The sequence below is a fragment of the Aptenodytes forsteri genome, unplaced genomic scaffold, assembly GCF_000699145.1.
Source record: "Aptenodytes forsteri isolate BGI_AS27 unplaced genomic scaffold, ASM69914v1 Scaffold234, whole genome shotgun sequence".
Taxonomy (NCBI): Eukaryota; Metazoa; Chordata; class Aves; order Sphenisciformes; family Spheniscidae; genus Aptenodytes; species Aptenodytes forsteri.
Window position 1 is genome coordinate 353627 of NW_008794006.1, and position 11171 is coordinate 364797.

General features: G+C 37.9%; 1 protein-coding gene across 1 annotated transcript in view; it reads right to left on the bottom strand.

The window, feature by feature from the left end:
* NFX1 (nuclear transcription factor, X-box binding 1) overlaps nucleotides 1-5002 on the bottom strand; it is a 72920-nt gene extending 67918 nt beyond the window's left edge. Inside the window, exons 1-3 of the mRNA XM_009289822.1 lie at nucleotides 4885-5002; nucleotides 3764-4810; nucleotides 1055-1216 (exon numbers count right to left, since the gene is read on the bottom strand). Coding sequence (XP_009288097.1) covers nucleotides 1055-1216; nucleotides 3764-4810; nucleotides 4885-5002 — 1327 coding nt within the window. The remainder of the gene's footprint in view (nucleotides 1-1054; nucleotides 1217-3763; nucleotides 4811-4884) is intronic.
* Nucleotides 5003-11171: the final 6169 nt, after the last annotated feature.

Here is an 11171-nt window from a genome sequence, read left to right on the forward strand (position 1 = left end):
CTAGGAGATAAAGGTTCTCAGCAGTCACTCTCAGTTTGGCTTAGGATCTCAGTCTTACCCAAAAAACTGTTCCCTTCTCAAACATTCCAATGCCTTTATGTTTCAAATCTTGTGCTGACATTTGTAACTTCCTTTCTACTGTCAGTATGAAGCATGACAAGCCCTACCCAGAAGTCTGTCTATGCATCTTCAGAAATCCAAGAACTTTGCAACCAATCCTTTCTGCAAGAGATTTACAGTCTGTAAGAACTTCTCTGAAACATTTGGAAGTAGCTGACAGACTGTATTTCCTCAGTCTGCCCAGAGAGAGACAGAAGGACACATGAAGAATGGTAAATGCTAAACAAGCAGGGTACAGAAAAAGTTAACCCTACTTTGAGATTAACATTACAGTCTTCAGAGTGTGTATACATCACACAACTGAACACAGCAGAGAGGCTGCAATTCAGCCTTAACTTACACCAAAGCATTCAAAGGGCAGAATGTAGTGGTATAAGAGTTTCAAAAAGTGGTATAATACCAAGAATCTGAAACAGTTTAAGCTAATGACAAAGGAAGAAGCTTTCTGTCTTCTCTGAATTTCATTTCACTGCATGGCATTGGTGACGGATTTCAGGAGTACTTTATCCGAGAACAGAACTAAGAAGTGGTTCAGTAAAAGCAGACAACTAATGCTTGGAGTGCTTCTTCTGTCTGACTGCTCAATCAAGCACAGATGAGAAAATATGAGACGTTTCTTGGTGTGTAAAAACACAGCCACAGGGCTTTGAATCTTGACACACTGATTTCATTGAGTGATCCTATACTTATGTATCCAAACCTGGAAATTAGTTTTAGCTAGAATATTAGGAAGAATCAAAACAGTTAGGAGGATTATACAAAGCATCCAAAGAACCCTAAAAAAACCCATTTTTTTATTTAAAACTTGCTTTGTTTACAGCTTACTGGTTACCTTAGACAATATTTATAAGTAGTTTTCCAACATAAGAACACATGAACTTTGCTATTATATATATATTTGAGAGAGAAAGCGTGTGCAAGAGAGAATACCAACCTTCAGCTTGTGAAGCTGGTGATCGTGCCCACTTCTTAATGCAATTCAGGTGGAATACATGGTAACAATTCTGACAGCTCCACACTGGGGCTACTATTCGGACCACCTCACAGCATACCATGCACTCATACTTCTCTGTGGTCAGCTGTTCAATCAACGACCCTGCAAATAAAATATATTACTTGTGCATGAAACACCAGCTAGCTGAGAAACAAAATTCAAATGAAATTCCAAGATGTCATTTAAATTGTAACAGAACTTATTTCTCCTGTGTGGCTGTAAGTAAGGTATTAGTTTACACTGGGAAGATTCCAGTTTGATGCTTGGTATGCATTTCTCTAGTTTCAGAGCAGGAAGAGGGAGTATGAGAGTCCCATAAAAGTGGCAACAATAATTCCTGTTGATGAATAGCAATCATTCTGATCTTACAAATTAGTTAATAGTTTTAAGCTTGGCAGAAGTTTGAGATTTTACTCATCACTTTATATGGGAAATTCATCTTCACATAAAGTTTAAACCAAGAAACTTAAAGCTCTTAACTACAGAAGTTTCAGCCAAAATTAAATTTAATTCCCATCCTCGAGTATTCCTGGAAGACCACACTACAAATATTAACAGTGAAGTACCTGAATTACGGAAATAAGCCTGTCAAACTGGCTGCTTTAGGAGTAGAATTACTGGGAAACAATAGTCAAAATACAGGGCCTTTTGAGCCATATGAAAGAACATGAAAAAGTACTTTGAAAATAAAGCAACTCCACATGGAAGACAAAACAGCCTGAAAATGTAGTTAGATGTGCAATCATACAAAGGCACCACATAACTTCAGTTCTGCCAGATTAACTCTCCCATCAAGGTAAGGCTACCAAATACACCTTAGAAATGCTATTTTATGTATGCCCACAGAATTTTAAAGTATCTTAATTACAAGTGTAAAGTGTAAAAATGTACCATTTTTACATGGTGCCAATACAAGGGAAGTTAGAACTCATAATGAAGGACAAAAATATGAAAATAACAAAAGAAAAATGACTATCAATTAAAAATGTGCTTGTACCACACATGACTGAAAGCAAGCTCACAAATGCCTGGAAACTTGGAAGTGTTAACACTGTTTGTCCTCCTTAATAGGATATAAGCACTTTCAAGCTTCTTTTCCAGCCCTCCTGCATCAAGCACCACAAGATTTAGAATTAACAGTCATTTCTGCTTTCGGTACCCCATGAATACTACCTGCTGCAAAGAAAGCATTCCCAACTAAAACATACTTCTTTTCTCCAGAAGACTAAAGCTATACCATACTCAGAAAGGATAGCTGTCCCATAAATAGTTAAAAAGCACAGACTCAGTCCCCTGAAAATAGTGGCAGATGTTTCCAAAATAGCTCCCAACTAAAGCATGCAAAGAAAGACTGCCATTTTGGAGGGGGAAGTTCCTTAAGTTCCCTGTAAAAGATTACTACTTCTCTTCCTGCTTATTGCATATGATGTTTTTCATTTAATAAAATAATGCTGGGAGAAAGAGTGAGGTATCTTTAATTTTATGATCCAAGTAGAACCCAGGAGCATGAAAGTTAATGTATTTAAGTTAGAAAGGATCAAGGGGGATCTTGATCCTTGAGCTTCTCCTAAGGGAACAAAGTTTCTGACTGGAGCTATCTCATGCTTCCCGATTATGCTACTACCTTCTCAGCTCTGAAAGAGAAGAGACACTGAGAAGCAAAATCTTCAAAAGATTCAATACCACTGTTAAGATAACAGGAACTAATCTACCCGTTTCTATCATTCTGGGCAGAAGGAAAACAGGTTGAGATGCTCTGTAGAAACCAACTAAATATAATTCTTATTTTTTTTCCCAAACAGTATAATGTTTGTACAACTGGAAAGGGACCAAATTAAAAAAAAAAAAAAAAAAAAAGGAAAGTTTCTCCCCTTATTGTCTCTGAAAGAAAATAGGACTTCTGCTGGATGCTATGAATAACATGAGACTATTTTCTTGGTGCACGCTTAAGCTTATCTAAAACAGTAAGAAAAAGCTACCTAGGTCGTCTAGAAACAGAAAACAGCACCGTGGCATTGAAGAGATTCAGCTGATTTCCATTTAATGTTTTAAGTCCCTAATGGTATGAGTTGGCACAAAATTCACTCAGACAGTCAAAACCTGTGGGTCTGCTTTACACTGTCAATGTCACATGTTTCTATTCTCAACTTCCGAAAATAGTATCCAGAGACTTTCTATATTTCTAATTACCTTTTGAGACTACCATTGCAAAAAAAGAACAAAAAATCCAGTTAGGAGCAGAATACAGTTACTCTATCTGGCATTTTCCTACTTCTACATAAAACATGAGAAAACTTATTCTGCATAAATCAGTTTTAGGATTGTTCCTCTCAAGTCCCATTGTTCAGAATTTTACTCCCTACTCCCACAGCATACATGTTTTAACATGGTGCCTGACCAGGCTGTCATTTGCAGTTTGGTACTAAAACAAAAAAAAAACCTTTAAACAAAATCTGTTCTACCCTAGTAAACATACAGAACACCTCCCCACCCAGAAACCACACATTTACATTTAATTCTACCCTCTGAAACTGATACTGATCTAACGTGAAATAATAAGCCTCTTCAGCTAGTCAAATGTGAAGGCAGTTTAAATTATTCAAGATCATATCTTTAACAGAGGAGTACAGGACAGTCTACAAAGCTTACCTGTATGAGTTTCTTTGTTTTTTGGTACATCACTTTGCTTTTTCCAGTACTGGGTCCAGCTGAAATGAAGTGCAGGTGCCTGATCCCCCTTTAGCAGGAACTTTCTTCCATTACATCTGACAGAATCAGACAATGGATGCCTGATTTCACTGGTCAAGTTTTCATCATTTTTGTGAACAGAGAGTTCTTTCTTCCTTTCATTTTTATCTTTCGGAGTATATGCAAGAGAAGACTTCTTACCTACTTTTGTATTTTTACTACGGTGAGAATCATGTCTTTTCTGACACTCCTTTTCTACTGGGGGTTTATTCCACACAGGCTTCCGGGGATATCTTTTGTTTACATAATTGTAGCCTTTCTGCTCATCCCCACTACCAACAGGTGCATCACAGAATGCCTTTCCAACAGATGATTCCGATGAGTCAGACTGAGTCAAATCCAAAGATGGAACATTTTCAAACAGCTCTACTTTCTGTTTAGAGCTCACTCTCTTTTCCCGATCAGGTACTTGCTTTCCCTTCTCCCTGAAACCTCTTCCAGATGCATGCATCAGATGTGTTTTCTTTGGCTTTGCTCCTCTACTATCTGCATTAGGTACCTCCCTGTCACTCTCTGAGGAGAGAAAGTCATTGTACCCTCTAGGAGGTGCTCTTCTCCCAGGTACTATTGCAGCATCTGAAATCCCTGGACCTGCAGCAGCATCAGCAGTACCTTGCCTTATTTTACTTCTAGTACACGTGCTATCGTTTCTTGATCTGTGCCACCTCTGGCTTTGCAAGTTGCGATTCTTCAAACTTTTACTGGTACCAAAATATTGGTGGAAGTCTTCAGAATTCCCATACTGACTTTCTGGATTACAAAAGCCATGATGCTTTGTGGAAGAGCTTTCATAATCCGTACCTCTTTCAGAAGACAGACTAGGAAATGGTATTCTTCTATTCTGATTACTGTTGGAGTCTTTCCTATCTTTATTTACCCAGTTTATATCTGTAGGTTGTCTTTCTCCTGGAATGGAATCGGCAGCATCAGTATTGAAATTCAATGCACCTAAAAAGTGAAAAAAAATAAAAACACACGTATAAGACTATTAAACAGTAAACGTTTCTTTTCAGCAAAATTACCATACATGCAAAGGCCCAGAAGTTCAATCAATCCCACACTTGACAGAACAACTGTCAAGTTTCCAGAAACTAGAGTTGAATCATACAGTGCTTTGTGGAAGCTACCTTCTCTTGTCATCCTTAGAGAAAGACTGTGATGACCCAGAGTTAAGATAAGAATATAAAAACGTAAGGGGAAGAAAAACATTTGAAGCAGCATTATAAGTATACAAGACATGCAAGTGTGATAATCGGTGTTTAACATGTGCTGAAGTTTTTCCTAAGCATGTTTACATACACACACGAACCTGAAGAAAAAGGGGTCCTTTAAATACAATGTCTACATCTGATATTTTAATATTACACAGAACTTTGAATATAAATTAAAATCCATCAGCCAAAGAGTAGCAATAGTAAATGCTTGCATGAACTGTGATTACACTGTTCTACATACAGACATATTAAATGGTAGAGGGACTACCCAGGGCAGCTTTGCAAAATTATTTTTCTGTTATGAGGCCATCAACGTGAACCATGCTTCTACTTGAGAGGTGTCCTGTCATTTCTGTGTCTCTAGACAAAAGAAAGAGGCACATGTTAGAAATCCTATGTTGCTCAATTTTGTATCACATCATGCCAGCGGGGCCTGCCTGCAACAGGAATTATCAGGTGAATATCAGGGACAGTTTAATGGGCTGTGGCAGACTGGTTAAGTCTTACACAGAAGTGTAAAAAAAGAGAAGAGGTTTCTAAAATCTCATAGAGGTAATGCCCATTTTACAGGTTAGGTCGGTTACCTCTGATGGAAGGGCAGGTGCAGTTTATTCCTGGTTCAGGACAACTGAAAGAAAGAATCAAGCACTTGGGCTATGAACATAAGAGACTCTCCAAAAGGCTAATGCTATCTGGGTCTCTCAACTACTATTATTTTAACTCTTCAATACAGATTGTGGAAATTAACATTTTGAAGGGAAGAATAAACCAGAACACTTTGAAGCATTAACATATTTTTTCCAGTGAATTTCATTTACTTTCAAATGAAAGATTTTTTTTTTTTTTTTTTTTTTTAAACTCTAGGAATGGTCATAACTACTATGAGGGATTTGCTGGCAAAGAAAAAATATAACATACAACTTTGTGGAAGTGAAGCTTTAAGCCTACTAAAAGTTAGGAATTTAAAATTACATTTAAGGATGTTCTTAACCACATAACCTAATTCATACTTGTTTTTTAAGAGAGACTCAGCTGAAATAATTTTGTCTTTGCAAAGACAACATATATATATATGGTTATATATTATTTCTAGTACTCTATTAAGATATATTAATATTATTATATGCTATGCTATATAATTTTATATATTATTATTACACTAGATACAAATGGCAAATACAAAGTCGTGGGGTTTTTTTTTATGCTGTAATACTAACCTGATTTTGAGACAACAGAATCAGAACACCAGACAGAGGTCTTAGAAAACAACTAGGGATTGAGTTAAGAATCAGTCTTAACTCAAGAGGAGGGGAAGTGGAGAGGGAGGCACTGATCTCTTCTCCCTGGTACCCAGTGCCAGGACACATGAGAATGCCTCAAAGCTGCATCTGTCAGGGGAGGTTCAGACTTGACATTATGAAGCATTTCTTTACTGAGAGGGTGGTCAAACCTTGAAACAGGCTTCCTGGAGAGGTGGTGTCCCAAGCCTGTCAGTGTCTAAGAGGCATTTGGACAATGCTCTTAATAACATGCTTTAACTTTTGGTCAGCCCTGAAGTGGTCAGGCAGTTGGTCTTGATCACTGTAAGTCCCTTCCAGCTGAACTATACTATTCTATAATTAGGACTGCAGACCCTAGCAGGTACAAAAGATTAGGCTTATACATCTGAAAGAATCTGGACTGCAGGCAGCTTCCCTGGAAACATTCTGTTTTTCTCATCTTAGCACATGTATCCTGTGTAAAGAACTCAAAATATAAAAGTTCTCCTTTTTACTTTCTACAACTACATTTACTTTCAGTTTTTCCAGTGTTTTGCCAGTTTCTTTTCTATCACTAATAAAGAAGACTACAAACATAAATTGTAGTCCTTTTACATTATAATGTAAACAGCAGTCATTCAGTATAGATTACTTAAAATAGTTTCACATATTTTGGTTTGAAGACAGGATGCAATCCTATAATTACATACAAACTTTATTTGAAACAACCCACTTTATTAGTTGGTTTAAGATTTCTTTTGTATGCCTTAAAATTTAAAGTCCAATGGATAGATATAACAAGGCAAATCAAACGGCTTTTTAACGTTTAATAAAAACATGTTTTTCAAAAAGATCACACAGCTTGCTTCTAAAAAGTATATTCTATTATTAAAGACCATTGTTTCTTCGGTTATGAGATGTGGTATGTGAAATCTATGCATGAATTATAAACAAATTGCTGCAGAGGGCTTTCAGATGAATGCAGTAAATAAGATTGAGCAAGTATGTTTTGTAGATCAGTAAAACATACTATCTTATACTGACATAAAAAACATGCTGGACATGGCTTTAAAATGCTGGTTTTCTAAAATACAGTCAAATCTACTTTTGAGCATGGCCTCCAAGAAGCATAACCAGGACTTGAAATGTAGCTGTGGAAGTGATATTTTTGAAAGCACTTTCCAAATTATCTATTAAGTTTGAAGAAACAGATGGGAAACCAGGATTCAGATATTTAAAAGCACCTCCAAAATGAATAATTCATTAGGACTTTTTATATCACCCATGAATAGGATTCCTATTCTTACTGTCAGCTTTTACATTATAAATAAATTCCAAAGTGGAAAATTCTACTAAAACTGATATCTGTCTGCCAAGACAAGAAACAGCAAAATACATATACAAGTGTAATAATCAGTAGCTAACACTGGCTCAAGTTTCCTGACACATTTACACGTACATAACACAAAAATCCCAAGAAAAAGGGAACCTCCAAAGCTAGATTCCAGCCTGTGCTTCTATAAAATAAAAAAAGAAAATCCCAGTACCTTTAGAAACAACCTCTACATTGCAGATGTATATCCCTAAGAGCCTGAATGTGAATTAAAACAAAGCATATGAAAGTCATATGGTTTCATGCCTGTTCTGCCATAACATTACACCGCTTCAGCATTAACTGTGGACAGAGCCAGAATGCCCTGGCAAAGTTAGGTAGTCTGTGTGAACTATCCTTCAGAAAAATAATTTGATAAGGACACTTAAAAATATGAAGCAAATTAGTAAGTACACGTCTCATTTTAATAAGTACAAGCTCTGCTTCAAAAGCAGAGCTTATTTTGGGGACCAGTACAGCCATCAAACTTAATAACTTGGGTACTTTTTTTATGAAGACTTCAACAATGACATTTGAAGGTGCCACTTAAAGACATCATGCCTAAGTGGTATTTCTTAGCACAGCTGCAGCAAGCTAAATTCAATTCAATTTTGAAGAGCCATTAAACAATGTACTTTAATTAGGCAGAGACTGTATGAAGTTGCTAATTAAGAATAAATATAAGAAAGAAAAAAAATATATTGAAGAAGTCCAGCCAGAAAAAAAAAAATATAATGGATACAAGAGTCCACAGGGTAGCCCCTTAGGTGTCAGAGGTCTTCATTCTAAATGAATTCAGCTCTATCTCCTAGATAGGAAGAACCCTGATTTTCCTTCTGAAGCTTCAGATCAATACAAAACTGGAACTAAACAATCAACACTGATTCATACCAGTCTTTCTGACTGGACAACCATAGTTTTTAATTGACCACTTCTTATTGAGATACTCATAAATTCAACCACATATAGCGTCACCTTGAGTACTGTGTGCAGTTTTGGGCTCCGCAATACAAGAAAGATATAAAAATATCAGAATGTGTCCAAAGGAGGGCAACAAAGATGGTGAAAGGACTAGAGGACATGACTTACAAGGAGCAGCTGAGGATACTAGCTTTGTTCAGCTTGGAGAAGAGGAGACTGAGGGGTGACCTTATTGCTGCCTACACCTTCCTGCTGAGGTGGAGAGGGAGCTACTGACCTCTTCTCCCTGGTGGCCACTGATAGGACGTGAGGGAATGGCTTAAAGCTGTGTCAAGGGAAGTTCAGATTGGGTAGTAGTAAAAAAAAGTTTTTCAATGAGAGGGTGGTCAAGCACTGGAAGAAGCTTCTCAGGGAAGTGGTCATGGCCCCAAGCCTTTCAGTGTTCAAAAAGTGTTTGGATAATGCTCTTAGATACCCGGTTTAACTTTTCAGTTGCCCTGTGTGGAGTCAGGAGTTGGACTCAATGACCCTTGAGAGTCCCTTCCAACTCAGGATATTCCATGATTGTATGTTCTGTTTATATACAGGCTCCCAGTAGAAGACAAAGGTAATTTCAGGACAGATATCTTCAGTTTTAAAGCAATTCAAATAACATATTCTTCCACCTAAAGATGGATGACACTACAGAGTGTGTACACAGCAATCTACTTGTGTCAGCACTGCATATATCCAGACAAGAAATGGTCCAGTCAGCTGAACACAAAGCACAAGTTACAGGGAAGACACTCACTGCAGGTCTTATGGTACCTATACTACACTGTACCACAAAAAAACCCCACTCAGGAATAGTGCATTATGGAAATCTGAGGCTTTCCCCATAGCATTGGAAGCTTTAAACCTCTTCCTCACAGAACACCAAGCTTATTCTTTTTTGTCTTCTCTGATCATTTTATATATTCACCTACAGCATCCTATCATTTCCAGAGATGACACAGATTTACAAAAGGTTAGATTTCTTCCTAAACAGGAGTTACACTGTTTCGGGCTTAAAGAACCAAGCAGCGCAACCCATTTTCACACAAAACAATCTGCCTGCCCAAAACTTATTCTTTATTCCAACTGTAATAGCTCATCTAATAAAAGATATGCTCCCTTCCCACCACTCTTGCTAGAAATTATTAGGGAAAGATTAACACACAAAATCATCATTACCATAGAATCACAGAATGGCTGAGGTTGGAAGGGACCTGTTGAGATCATCTAGTCCAAATATCCTGCTCAAACAGGGTCAGCTAGAGCAAGTTGCCCACGACTGTGTCCAGCTGGGTTTTGAATATCTCCAAGGACAGAGAGGCCACAGACCTCTCTGAGCAACCTGTTCTAGTGAAATACCATCCTCACAGTAAAAAGGCTTTTTCTTGTGTTCAGATGGAATTTCATGTGTTTTAATTTGTACCCGTGGCCTCTTGTCCTTTCACTTAACACCACTGAGAAGAATCTGGCTCCATATTCTTTACTCCCTCCCATCAGGTATTTGTACACAACATTAAGATCACTCTGAGACTTCTCCAGACTTAACAGTCCCAGCTCTCTCAGCCTCTCCTCATATGAGGGATGCTCCAGTCCCTTAATCATCTTCATGGCCCTTTGCTGGACTCACTCCAGTATGTCCATGTCTTCCTCGTACAGGGGAGCCCAGAACTGGACACAATGCTCCAGGGGTGGCCTCACCAGTGCTGAGCAGAGGGGAAGGTGCACCTCTCTTGACAAAATGGCAACGCTCTTCCTAATGTGGTCTAGGATACTGTTGGCCTTTCTTGCAGAGAGTGTGCATTGCTGACTCATGGTCTGCTTATAGTCCACCAAGGACCCCAAGGTCCCTGTCTGCAGAGCTGCTTTCCAGCTAGTTAGCCCCCTGTGTATATTGGTGCACAGTGCTATGTTTTTGTCTTTTTATGCTATTGTCCAAATTCAGCGCATCCACATTTTGAACAGAAAATGAAGTTTTAGCTAGCCCATTTCAAGACAACATAGAAGAAATATAAAAGTAGGGAATGAAATACAACTTCGCTATAAGTAGCTTCATCATCCTAAGAGAAGTATCTACTACAGAATGGATTTCGCATAAGGAGAATAAATGTATTACGAGTTTGCACTTTCCTATTCACCCTTACAGTGGGCTACTCAATGCTCTATAGCAACTCCCCGATATCTTCAGTTTAATAATGCATTGTACCATGCATAATGACCCAGCTGTCTTTGTGAAGGCAAAAAAACAAAACTACATTCAACAGCAATTACAGCAATTGATGGGAAAAAAATCCATTAATGGCTATTAAATACAAATGCCACCTGTCCCTTCTAGGTGCACAGGGCTGGAAACTAGAAAGGTATATCAATGTGAATAATCATTCTACAATTGCCTTGCTTTTTATATTCTTCCCCTTTGTCTCTTATACTCGTTCCCTGAGTCTCAATAATCGTTCACTATTGGCAAGATATCCTGAATGGGCTGCACATCTGCCGTGACCCAAAACTGCCAT